Source organism: Petaurus breviceps, unplaced genomic scaffold (assembly GCF_028583685.1).
Source record: "Petaurus breviceps papuanus isolate PSGF00001 unplaced genomic scaffold, PetGlider_PUasm1.0 91133, whole genome shotgun sequence".
Lineage (NCBI taxonomy): Eukaryota > Metazoa > Chordata > Mammalia > Diprotodontia > Petauridae > Petaurus > Petaurus breviceps.
The window spans coordinates 45,732,446-45,746,192 of record NW_027187419.1 but is presented as its reverse complement, the minus strand read 5'-3'; the positions used below and the strand labels follow the sequence as shown (position 1 = coordinate 45,746,192).

Sequence of the window (13,747 nt, the reverse complement as noted above, 5' to 3'; positions counted from 1 at the left end):
CTGTAACCTTATTTTAAAGAATGGGCTTGTTTCTAAACTGGGAAAGAAAGCTGACTTCAGGAAATGAAGAATGACTGTACCCTAGCTTTCATTTTAGTCTCCCTCTTCTTACTTAGGTATAGTTTCTTTGGTCCTCAGCTATCACTCAACTCATCTATCTATGCAATAGTCTTTGGCCTATCAAGCATCAATATGTGTATAATGTGCTGGGTAGAAGTAGCATATAGAGTGAAATATAAGGCATAATCCCTGCCTTGATGTACCTCACCCTGTGCCCAGGGACATCTCTATTAAGAGTAACCTCACTTCTGCTCCCACCATACCTCAGGCTTGAAATAGCTAGATTGATTTATATGCTGCCCTCCCTTGACTGCACAGTCTTCCTCCCTACCCACCATGATAGCAAGAATCAGGGCCCTCAGCTTAAGAAAGGGCCACAAACCAGAGGTTTTTCATCCCATCCTGACATGCTTTCCTTACCTCCTACAACAAAGCCTTCATCAAAATTCAGGAAGGCTTCTCTAAGATTTTAACAAGCATTCTTAAGAAGGCTTTTGAGGAAACTTAGGGTCACTTGGTGACTTTTTGAGTCAAGGAACCATAAATGTTTGCTTGGCTGCCCTTTTCCTCCTCATAAATGTTTCTGCAGTAAGCTTAAGGGTTAGAGAGCAAATTATTCTTTCTGCTGAGTGCATGTTTGAGAATCCATTCCGCTCAGTCTCAGGATAGCTGTGTACTAAATGCTGGAAAAAGCCATGGTTTCCTGACCTTTTTGCATCCCTGTAACCCTTGCTCTTCAGTAAACCTTTCTATGCCCCTTACTCAATATGAAAGAAAATAGGATTCTAGAGTTTGCCATGCTCATGCACATGAGAAATAACATAGACTAATTTTTTGTGATGACACCTCTACTTGGTACATAATATTTGAGTATCATAACGTTGTTTAATGTTTATCAGAATACAGCCAAATAAATTAGAGAAACCACAGTTCTATTTCTTGTTCACAAATAGTTTTATTCTGGCATAGTTTTTGAAAGAGATGTCCACATGACATGTTCAGCCTCTAGTTTGTTTCTAGGTGGCACACAGGATAGAAGAATAAAAAAGACCCTCCCCAATTGATAGATGGTCAAAGGATATGAACAGGCAATTTTCAGAGGAAGAAATTAAGGAAATCTGTAAGCATATGAAAAAATGCTCTAAGTCACTATTGATGAGAGAAATGCAAACCAAAACAACTCTGCAGTATCACATCTCACCTGTCAGATTGGCTAACATGACAAAACAGGAAAATGATAAATGCTGGAGAAGATGTGGGAAATTTGGAACACTAATGTATTGTTGGTGGAGTTGTGAACTGATCTAACCATGCTGGAGAGCAATTTGGAACTGTGCCCAAAGGGCTATGAAAATGTGCATACCTTTTGACCAAGCAATATCACTTCTAGGGCTGTATCCTAAAGAGATCATACAAGTAGGAAAAGGACCAGTATGTAAAAAAATATTTATAGCAGCTCTTTTTGTGGTGGCAAAGAATTAGAAATCAAGGGGATGCCCATCAATTGGGGAATGGCTAAACAAGTTGTGGTATATGAATATAATGGAATACTATTGTGCTATAAAAAATGAGGACCATAGGGTGGGTAGGTGGCTCAGTGAGTAAGAGTGCCAGCCCCAGAGTTGGGAGGACCCAGGATTGGTTCCGGCCTCAGATACTTAACACACACACACACACACACACACAAAAAAAAAAACTGGCCTCATAACCTTGGGCAAGTTACTTAACCCCAACTGCTTAAAAAAAAAAAGGAAAGAGGAGCAGACGGACTTCATAATAATCTGGAGAGACTTACATAAACTGATGCTGAGTAAGGAGAGCAGAACATGAGAACATTGTACACAATTACAGACACATCATATCTGTGATGACTGACTCTTATAGATTGGGCTCCTCTCAGCAATGCAAGGTTATAAGACAACTCCAAAAGACTTAAGATTGACAAGGTTACCCACATCCAGAGAATGGATTATGGAGACGGAATGCAGATTGAAGAAAACTACTTGCTCTCTCTCTTTTTGGTTTTGTTTTGTTTCTTCTTCCTCATTATTCATTCCATTGGCTATAATTCTTTACAACTTTGCTAATGTTTAACATGAAGGTATATGTAGAACCTATATCAGATTGCATGCTGCCACGGGTGGGGTGGGTGGGGGGTTAGAAAATTTGGAACTCAAAAACTTGTGGAACTGAATGTTATAAACAAATGGTAAATAAATTTTTTTAATTTAAAAAAAAGAATAAGACCTGTGTTCAAGTCCAGCTTCAAGTCACTTAACCTCTGTCTGCCTCAGTTTCCTCATATGTAAAATGGAGATATTAATGGCACCTACCTCCCAGGGTTGTTGTAAAGATCAAATGAGGTAACAATTGTATAGCATTTGACACAGTGCCTGCCACATAGTGGGCATGTAATAAACGTTAGCTATTTTATTATCATCGTTGTTTTGGTTTTGGTTATAAACAAGGTTAAGAATACTGATTTCACAAAGTTATAATAAATTTGAATGTTACAATAGAATAATTATTATTTTTGCCAAATATTTCCCATATCCCCATAAGCTGTAACCCTCAGGGATCTTAGTGCCCTGGGTTGGGAACTCTTTACCTAAGCTGAGGACTGTCTGTAAATACATGGTTCCTGTGCTCAAGGAGCTTACCACCTAGTTGAAGAGATTAGCTTACCCATGTGAAACACGTGAACGTAAAACAACATAGAACCAGGTGCCAAAAAGTGTAATACAAACACTAACCACTGTTGAGTTCTGAGGGACTGATCATTAGGGGCTGAACTAGTTGGAAAAAGCAGAACTGATTAACTTCTACATTCACAAAAGCCAAGAAAAGGACAGCAAAACAAAACAACAATTTGCATTATCAAGGCAGTCACGTGAAGTGTCTGCATATTCAAATGCATATTTTTACAGCAAAATACTTTTGGCCCATCTGGGTCATCTGTCTCATCTCTTCTCTCCCTCCCTTTCCTCTTCTCCCCTGGCAGGTGGCTAGAGGTCCAGGTAGCTAATCTGACATGTCCCCAGCGCTGGGTCCAGTATCTCCGGCTCCTACAGGAGTCCATCTGGCCAGGGGGCACTCTGCCAGTGCTGCCAAAGCCACTGAGAACACAGAAACAGAAGGAAGCTACTGAGGAACAAGCTCTGCAAAGCCTGATGGGAGTCCTGCCAGGTGAGCCAGACAGATGATACTGACCCTGTACCCCTTCCTCATGATTTAGTTCCTAAAACCTTAGAAGCTGCTCTGTCCCCAGACTAAAATAAAACAATATGGAATAATTAAAAACCCAGTCCAAAGACCTATGTTCAAATTCTAGCTCTGTGACTTACGACCTGTGTGACTTTGGGCAGCTTAGTCTGCCTCTCTGGGTCTCAGTTTCCTCATCTATAAATGGGGGCAGGGTAGAGATAGAATTGGACTCAATGGTCTTTTGGTCCCTCCTAGCTCTAAATCTGTGATCTAGTTTAGAGATCCAGCTTTGCTACCTGTGTGACCTTGGACAAGGAACTTTTAAATTCTCTGAGCTTCTGTTTCCTCATGTGTAAAATGAGGGGGCCAGATTAGATAAATTCTAAGGCTCTTTATATAACTAAATTCTATGACCTATTCGACCTATCGATCCTCTACTCCCTTTAGTAAGGGAGGGAATCAGTACTAGGTTCCCATGTCTTTTTTCACTGAGGCTATGCTAAGAGGATGTTCTAAGTGCAGAGCAGAAGCTGCATGTATTTAGGGTACAGGGCTGAGCACTGTTAGGAAAGTTCACAAATATTTCTCTGTTTTTTCCCTATCAGACTTGGTAGTGGAAATCCTTGGAGCAAGCAAATGCCGCCTGAGCTGGGGTTTGGTCTTGGAGTCTCTGCAGCAACCACTCATCAACAGGTAGAGATGAAAAGTGTATCCTGAATGTCTGCTCAACCAATGGCAGCAACTGCCCAAGAGCTGGGAGGTCAAGGGGTCTAGGCCAGAGAGTTTGGGTGATACTTCTTCCTGATTCTAGCCCCCTAAGAGCAAGATCAGACAGCCTGCAAGAAACTAACTGGTCAAAATCCCAAGATCTTAGACCCCAAGGCAGAGTGTTGCTATCCATGCCCTACCATGATCAATCTAAACATAGGCCAGCCTCAGGCACACTATCCTCAGGCAGACCATTGGACAAACAGACCTTTGCTGACTGGGGGAGTCCAACCTTGCCCTGCAGTATTAGGCAAGTTTCATCTTCTCATTCTTGGGGGAAAAAGAGAGAGACTCAGGGAGAATACTTATATGTAAAGAGATGATAATCAGTTCATATTAATATGTTTCTACATGAGTAGTCTGACAATGGCCCTCTAGAGAGAAACACTTATTGGAGAAGAATAGTGGGAAAATGTCTGGACTGAAAGGCAAGAACTCTGAGTTCTAGTTCTATATTTATATCTTTCTAGCTAGGGAAACTTGGGTAAACTTTGAGCAACCTGGGGTCAGCAGATTCCTTAGTAATGCATGGATAGGTTTCTGTGAACTTGGGTGGGAAAAAATAACATCTCATTTTCACTAAACTAACTGAAGTTCAACATTTCCTTCAATTTTTTTTTTTTGAGAAAGGGTCCCATAGGTTTCACCAGACTGCCAAAAGGGTTCATTTCACAAAAAAGGTTTAAGAACCACTAATAAAGTAGAAAGAGAATTATATTTGCAATCAAAAAACCTGGGCTTAAATCCTACTTCAGACATTCACCAGCAAAGTGATTTGGGCAAAAATCACTTAACTCAGGGTCTTGGTTTCCTCGTCTATAAAATGAAGGAACTGGAATGAATGACTTCTAAGATACCTTTGAGATCCAAATCTATCTGAAATTTAAATCCTGTAAATAATTTTCCTTCTCTGAGCCTCAGTTTCTTCATCTATAAAATGATTATTTTTGGCCTTCATTCTTATTTTTTCTTTTTTAAATTTTTTTTGTCTTTATTAATTTGTTTGTTTGTCCTTCACTCTTGAAGAGGAGCATGACATCATGGAGGTGATACCATGACATGCAAGTGAATTGGATTTAAGTGAGGGAAGGCTGTGTAAACTTACCAGCCTCACTTTCTCTTCTGAAGCCATCTGGGTCCAGTAGCCAGATTCACATCAGAACAAGTGAAGATGGCCCCAGATGTGACAGAAGACCTGGTCTTTTAAAGCTAAGTAGACTGCAATGGCAGCCCCACTTGGGTGGGATCTGGATAGAGGAGAGGGTTAGCTCAACCTTCAGAGACTGAGGTCTTGAAATGAGGCTAAAAGAAAAAGGAAGAAATCTGATTCTCCCCAAACTGGCTATTAATAATAATTTCTCTCACTGAAAAGGAGATTCTTCCCCCACAATGTTTATCCAATCTCAGCTCAAAGGCTTTGAGTGATGGGAAATTCTAGCCCATGCATCAGGCCATTACATTTTGGGACAGTTTTAATTATTGAAACTTTTTTCCCTTACATTGAATTAAAACTTTCCTCTCTAGAACTGTCATCCACTGCTTCTAGTTTTATCCCCTAAGGGTAATCAAAATAAGTCTGATCTCTTCCATATAGATGCCTTTTTTAATGGAACTTAACGTTTATAAAGCTATTCATTCCCAAGAACCCTGTTAAATGAATAGTACAATTATTATAACCCCCATTTTATAGATGAGGAAACTGAAGTTCCAAGATGTTAGTCACTTGCTGATGATCATATACCTAGTAAGTGTCCAAAGTAGTATTCAAACAGATGCCTCCTAACTAGTAAGTCCAACTTTATTCTACATTAAACATTAACAACCCTTTCTAAGTTTCTTCTTCAGGTAAAATATCCATAGGGCCTTCAACCAGTCAGTTTTCATATAGTATGGCTTTAAATCCTCTGGATTCATTCTTGTTTGTCAATATCCTTCCAAAACTTTGGCACCCAGAACCAAACACAATAGTGCACTTGTGTACTGAGCAGAGCAATACAGAACAGGACTGTCAACTCTCATTCTGAGCACTGTGCCTTTATTAACTTAACTCAAGATCACAAGTTTTGTTGTTTTTGGCCACCATGTTGCACCTTTGACTCTTATCTTGTAGTCTACTAAAACCCTACTCTTTGTCGGTTCATTTCAGGCACTTAATTTATTGCCTCTGGGATATCATCCTGGAGCTCCTGGATCTCGGTGCCTCTGCTGAGGAATCTGCCACAACCACCCCTGCTCCAGACACACCAAGTAATCCCAGGAGGATGGGGGTCTCCCCCTGACTGCTGAACACTCCTCAAATATTCTGGATAGGACTAGGGAAAGAGAATAAATTTCCAAGTGGTAACGTGCAGGATATCTCAACAACCTGGGAAACAGGATGAGAAGCCTGTGGTCTTGGAAGTTATATGGTTAAAGCAATAGTGACTGAGAAAGCCTTATGCCATAGCTCCTGTCCCAGTCACCAATTCTACTTTTGGTAAATGATCACCCGAGTTTGCAGTTAGGGGTGAATATGTCACCTGTATGCCCTTCCATTTCCATGGTTCCTTAATCCCAGTTGGGTCACTAGTAGTGGGTGGGGCCTGATTTCTTTAGAAAAAGTACTGGGAATTGAAGAAAGGGTAATGTCATACATCCTATCCCATCCCTTTCTTTGCCAATGTCTATCATGAAACGCTGACAGCTATCACTTGGCCCTATGCAACTCCTTTGCCACTTGGGTTCTGGGAAAAACAGAGGAAAACTGCTGCCAGTCCCTCTTAGGTAAGAGACTGCCTGTCTCTGGGACTTTCTTTCCTCTTCAAAGGAAAGGGAACTCAGGGTAATGCCATCAGGTAGCAGAGAAAGTATATTCACTTATCCTACTTGGCTTCATCTTTCACCTTAGGAGAGGAGAGAGGGTCTTTTGATTCACTGCTATTGGTTCCTTGGCTATGTCCTCATGCACAAGCCCTATGAGAGAAAACACTAGTTGGACAGCATCATTCCTTCTGTCCTGAACTTCTGGTGAATCTGCTCCTCCCCTCTCCTCCCAGCTTTCCTGGTAAGACTTATCTATCAGGGTTTTTTTGGTTCATTTTTTTCTCCTCAAATTTGGGAGGTTGTTCAAGTTCCATTTCCCTGAACCAGAAGCAAAAGCGGAAGGGAATCTGCTGCTTCAACTTCCTGGGCCAGCATCTAGGAAAGAGAAAGAAAAATCTTGCACAAAAGTCAAGGAAATACAGGTCCTCCTTATCCTGAGCTATTTAAGGAATGGAACCAAGAGTCTATGGGGCTATATCTTCACCCATTTCTAAAGGTTACACTTTGGTACCTACAAAGCTCAGATATATTTCCTTTGATTAAGTAAAAGGCACTATGATGGACTGCAGTATGTCAAAAAGAAGAAATGAGTGATTAAAGGGAAAATTAGAAGAGAAAGGAGGCAAAGGAAAAAGTTCCAAAGGAAGGATTATAGATCTAGAATTTAGAAGGGTACTCAGAGGTTATCTGTTCCAACCCCCTGATTTTATAGGTGAGGAAACCGAAGTGACCTATCCAAGGTCACCAACATAGGCAGTGGTAGGATAAGGACTAAGTAAACAGTGGAGGGAAGGGTGAGTGATAAAGCCAAAGCAGTGGGAAAACATTGTTCTGACCCTTAGCTTGGCTTGTGCCCACTGGCATCCTGCATACATCAAATCAGTGGGAAACAACTTTCTTCTTTATTCTCTGTAACATCATCCAACTTGGCTAAGCCTTGGGAGCTGAGAATGAGGACATGAAAGGACATGAAAGCATATCAAAGTTATTAGGTAGAGGGTGCACTGCACAGAGAAGTGGGAGGCCATGGAATCTCTTTTGGTGGAAGTTTCAAACCACTCAGATTTTTTAACTGGCTGGGATTGTTTTTAGATGAAATTATGCCTGAAGTCAAGAAAGCTAGATGAGATAACTTCAATGCCCTTCACATAGTGGACACCTAATAAAGGCTTGTTGAGTGTGATCGAATTAAGGTCCTTTCTGGGTTTAAGCGTGTTATGACTGCTAGGCTTTCTCAGTGTCCCCAAGGCCTCTCCCACCCAAAACTATCTCATCAAGAGGCAGTTATGGCTGATTTCCTAGGTAAGTGTCTGTAGGGCTATGGGATGGGACAGGGCACTCATCCTGACTCCCTGGGGCTTCTCCTCCTACAGCTCTTTCACCCGGAGGCCAACATTGCTGCTTTGGAAAGTTGGAGGTGTCCCATCTTCTGCTTTTCCCTTTGACACATGCTCTTGGCCACCTGTCCTACCATGCTTCTCTGGGCAGCCAGCCACAGGTTGGGTGCATGTCAAATGACTAGTTCCAGCTTACACGTGGCACAAAATCAATAAATAACTGGACAGACCATAAATTGCCTGTGGTTGTAAATTCCTAAGAATCTTAAGTCGCTTCCAGCACTGGGGAGGGCTTCCTTGGGTTCTACCTTATATAAAAAAGGCCTGCCTCCTTCCCACCTGCCCCCAAAGAGAAAAACTGTCCCTGGGCCCACTCTGCCCAGGAGGCAAATGAATGAGAGTGACAAAGGAAAAAGTCCATGGGGCTTCTCCAACAAACCAGCCAGGTTTCAGGGAGCAAGTTCAGGCAGCATGGGAAGTCTTGTACCTGGGAGAGATGCCACAAATATGCTGGGCCGACTAGTCCAAGTTGGAGGCTGTCTTGCCTTGTGCTTTTTTTTTATTGTTCACTGCTGGGAACTATGTTGCAGAAGAGCAGGAACTGGGGAAATTACCCCGATCCTAGACTACAGGATTTAGAACTAGTAGGGACCTCAATAGTTATCTAGTACAGTTCTCCAATTTTACAGAGGTAGGAACTAAGGTCTCATTTTTCATTCATTAATTCATCAATTTAAAAAAAAAAAAGAATTTGAGTACCTAAAAGGTGCTCAAGGGAGTCCTCTCTGGGCCTGGAAATATGCAAAGCATCGTAGGAGGTGCCACGTTGAAGAAGTTGCAGAAGATCACCTCCATCACCACCACCACCACCACTTACCTCTTATTTCTTTCTACTCCCACCCCTGGTTCTCCTTACAGTGCAATAGATCACAGCTACTAATGAGAGTGGGGTATGGTAGAAAGATGGATGAATTCAGAGCCATGGGCCTGAGTTCAAATCCTAGTTCAACTACTTACTAGCTACCTTGGACAAGTCATTAACCTCACTAGGCCTCAGTTGCCTCATCTATAAAAGGAAGAAGGCAATGGACTAGATGACTCATAAGTTTCCTTGGAGTCCAGGTCTTTGATTCAATAACTTTGTTGTTGCTTTTGTTCAGTCATTTTCAGTCAAGGTTGACTCTGACCTCATTCTTAGCAAAGATACTGGAGTGGTTTGACATTTCCTTCTCCAGTTTGTTTTACAGGTGAGAAAACTAAGGCAAAAGGTGTTAAGTGACTTGCCCAGGGTCATTCATCTAATAAGTGTCTGAAGCCAGATTTGAATTCCAGAGCTCAGTGCACTGTCCCCTGTCCCACCTCTCTGCCCCATCCAAAGGCTAGGTTTCATTGTTTCTTCTCTAAATCCCATTTTTTCATCATAGTCCTTAGCCCTATGGAGACCATGTCTCTATGGTCCTCAGCCCTATTCCTAATCTCTGCCGCACTAATTCCTCTTCCAGCCATCCACTACTTTGTCAGTAAAGTGCAAGATATGTGTTACCCTAGGGAAATAAATTTCATCGAATCATCTGAGCATTCTGAAATTCAACAGCCCCCTCAGAAACTGGTTTCCCCAGGGCTGCTATGCAAAAGAGTGGTGTATTTTCACCATGCAAGCAAAGGCAAGAATAGTAGCTAACCCTGTTGGATGCAGGAGGAAGCAGGAACTAATGGGGGAGAGGTATTTGGAGAGGGAGTAGGGACTAAGTTTGTAGTTCAAGCTCTGTCTACATGAGCATAACCATGTCTTGTCCCCTGTGCTTTCTTTACATCTGAGGTGCCAAAGGACATGGTAGTAACTGGCAATCATAGCTTTGGATGGGTAAAGAGCAGAGTGGGAAGATTGCTGGGACATTGCTGCTCATACTAATGGTAGGGATTTCATTGGCATTGGAGTTGATTTATCTGTTATCCTATAGCCCAAGTTCCCTACTTAACACCTAAGTTCTGCATTGGCCAGTAAGAACGTACCCACATGCCCAGGAGAAAGGTTGAGAATGATTCTGTCCCAGTGACAGGTAGAAAAGGTCAGTGTATTTAGCACATCCTGACATCGGAGGTGGCAGCTTCGCCTTGAAATAACATTCCTTTTTCAGTCCTCAGTTCATAGTGCCAACTCACCCATCTCTTCTCTGGATGGGATGATGACAAGCCTGAGACAGGTTGCAGAGAAGGGAAGGAGGCACTAATATGCCCTTATCAGCACATCCAAATTGGGTCTCTTGCATTTCTTGATTCCAACATCACTCACTTGAGATTCTGGTTAATAAATCATCTGCATGCTTTGTTTGTTTTGTTGTTGTTTGAGGGTGACTTAAAACCAAGTAGATCCCAATGTAGAAATATAATTGGTGAAGGCTTTCACTTTTCCATATCAGATCACTGTTTGCTAATTTTGAATCCCCAAATAGTTTTTTGATCCTGTTTTTTAGGCAATTAGAGTTAACTAACTTGCCCTAATAAATGGGTTTACATAGTAAGTATCTGAGGTCAAATTTGAACTCAGATCTCCTGACTCCAGGGCCAGTGTTCTATCCACTGTACCACCTAGATGCACACACATACCCTTTTCCCCTCACCCTCCAACTAGTTCTACTACTCTTCATCAGTCAGTATTTGTTCATGGAATACAAAACTAATTTTGACATTAGACAAACTATAACATGATTAGCAAGACAAATCTGAAGTTGAATTTTTAAAATGTATTTTCTGTCTCTCTTTTCCTGAGTGTCCCCAAAACCGTAGGGCAGCTTTCAACTTTAATAAGTTCAGAAATTTAATTGCTCCAAATTTACAAAAAACAACATTCGAAAGGGCTAATTATGTAAATTAAGTACTTATATGTTTCTCATCAAAATTCAACACAATCACTTTCTTATATCACTCTGGTTGATTTTTTTTAACTTTGCAAAAACTTTCATCTGCTGCTCAGTGATTGAAAGGACTTAGATCAATCAAAGAATGAGATTTTGATGTATCCATGACCATTTTGATGTGACCCCACAAGAAAAGTCTAATGGAGATAGGTCACATAACTAAGGTGACCAGCAAAGAGGATATCCTATACTGATCCAAAAGTCTGAAAGTGTCATCCAAAAACTGTTGTACCCTTAGTACGGCTTCTTAAAACATTATTTGAAAATCACTAAACAAGTGTAAAATAAATTTAAGTCATTTCAAATGACTTTTGCTAAATTTATAGCACTTATGCTTCTGAAATTATTAAAGCTTAAAATTTCACTAAGACTTTTTGGGCTACTGTATGTACATAGAGTATGTGTGTATGTTTATGTGTGTGTGTGTGTGTGTAGGTCTATGTGTTGTACATACAAATATATTTATGCATCCTCCTCCATTATGCAGTAAGATTTCTGGCACAGCATGTATATAAGTGTGTGTATATGTGTATGTTGTATGTACAAATATATTTATTCATGCACCTCCATTTTGCACTAAGATTTCTGGGACAATGTGTATATAAGTGTATTGTGTATGTGTATATATCTGCACTGTGCATGCAGATGTTTCTATATGTTCTCCTCCATCATGATGTATAACTAAGAGCTGCCTAAAATTAAGTGCAGGAACAACAACCAGTCAAGGAGAACTATGATATGAAGACTAGTGTCCTCTACATGAGGCCAAGCCTGTTTACCTTGGATTGAGTTGGATTAGACGATCTGGAGTCAATCACCCACATTCCTTCCTGATAAGCTGCCGGTCACATCACCCATTTTACTTTCTCTGTTCTTGAAGGACCGTCTCATCCCTGTAGCCATGAAGATTATTTGTGATGAAGCAAGATGGCCCCATTCTGTATCCCGCCATTAGTAAAGAGAGACCCTTTTAAGAAAATAAATATTCTTTTGGAGTTTATATCCTTTACAAATCCTGCCCATCTGGAGTCCCAATTAAAGCTGAAAATGTGCCAGTTCCTATCCAGCTTCATGTGGTTTGTGATGAAAGTTTGTCTTTTATTGTCTATAATTCCAAATGACTCAATAATAGTCAAGGCTGCTTTTACTTGGGCTTTACCTCCCTCTAAGAGACTCGGGAATAAACGACTGATCTTTGTTTTAGGATAAAGTCTCTATTTCAAACTAAAAGACCATGTTTGGTTGGGGAGGTATATGTCTCTAGCCTACTAGTCCGTAGATAGCCATGGAACCAAGTTAAGCATCAGACTCCATATACTTAGCCCAGGCTGCTAGAAAAGGAGAAATCCTCCACTTTCATCAGCTGTTACTGAGTCTACTCCAAAGACAACCATATTAGGAGTATCAAAATCTTTAGACCTTAGGCAGAGTCTGAAAAACTGAATCCCATAAAAGACACAGCTCTGCTTGAGAATGAAATATATTTTTCTTTTAAAAAACAAAAGAAAAAGAAATTTAATTATAACTGCCAAGAACAGGGAACTATTTTGAAAAATGCCAAGCCAGTAATACAGGTACAAATCGAGTAAAAGTCAAAGTACCACGCCCAAGTTCAATATATAATTCTATTATTCATTGATACAATATTTTATCAGTGAATCCACTAATAGTACCTGCTAATAAATTATGTTTCAAAGCAAAGAATATATAATTCTATTGAAATATATATTATTACATTTATAATAGCTAGCTTTTACATCATATTTTAAGATGTGCAAAGTGCTTTTCAAATATTATTTCATTTAACCCTCACAACAGATAAAGAAATTAAAGCAGAAGTTAATGACTTGCCTTGGATCATACACTGAGCCACATAGTTGCCTAATTAAAAAAAAAATAGCAAGAAGCAGCATGGGGTAATGGATAGAGAGTTGCCCTCATATCAGGAAAATCTGAGTTCAAGTCCTGCCTCTGAAATATACTGACTGTGTGACCCTAGGCAAGTCACTTAACTTCTTGGAGCCCAAGGCAATCATCTAAAACCAGTAACTGATCTGCATTGGTAGGGGGAGAAATCCTCTGGGATCTCTCTCCACAGGTATAGTCAAAAATAAAATCTAATGAAAATAGAACTTAATATATACACTTGAACACAGACTCTGACTAATAAAATATAATATAATAATAATACTTATACCTAGAACACTAGCTCTGACTTGGCTTTGGTTAGGGTCTCTCCTATCATCCAAAAAGGAGACTCTGAGAGGCCCATGGATCAAGCTGTCCAGCAGGTGTTACATTCTTTTGGACCTAGGATTTAACAAAGAATGTCAACTAATTGAAAGGTTGGAATCTTCACTGGTGGACAGATGTGTATGGGATGTATTTCTAAATGTTTAACGACTGGCTCTCAAGGAAAATAATATGCAATGACATGACTTTTAAGTTTAACTGCATTATTAACGTTTTCTGCATCATTTTTTATGTCTAGACAATCATCATAACAATACCTGATATGTTTAGTCATTTTCAGTCACGTCTGACTCTCCATCACCCTCTTGGGATTTTCTAGGCCAAGATACTGGAGTGGTTTGCCATTTCCTTCTCCAGCTGATTTTACAGATGAGGAAACTGAAGCAAACAGGGTTAAGTGACTTG

General features: G+C 40.4%; 1 protein-coding gene across 2 annotated transcripts in view; it reads left to right on the top strand.

Annotated features, from left to right (window-relative positions):
• SNX19 (sorting nexin 19) overlaps positions 1–8,407 on the top strand; it is a 67,132-nt gene extending 58,725 nt beyond the window's left edge. For both annotated transcript variants that reach the window (XM_069080460.1, XM_069080461.1), the window contains exons 9-11: positions 3,062–3,246; positions 3,870–3,957; positions 6,179–8,407. In XM_069080460.1, coding sequence (XP_068936561.1) covers positions 3,062–3,246; positions 3,870–3,957; positions 6,179–6,311 — 406 coding nt within the window. In that variant the 3' untranslated portion in view covers positions 6,312–8,407. The remainder of the gene's footprint in view (positions 1–3,061; positions 3,247–3,869; positions 3,958–6,178) is intronic.
• The last annotated feature ends 5,340 nt before the right edge of the window (positions 8,408–13,747 follow it).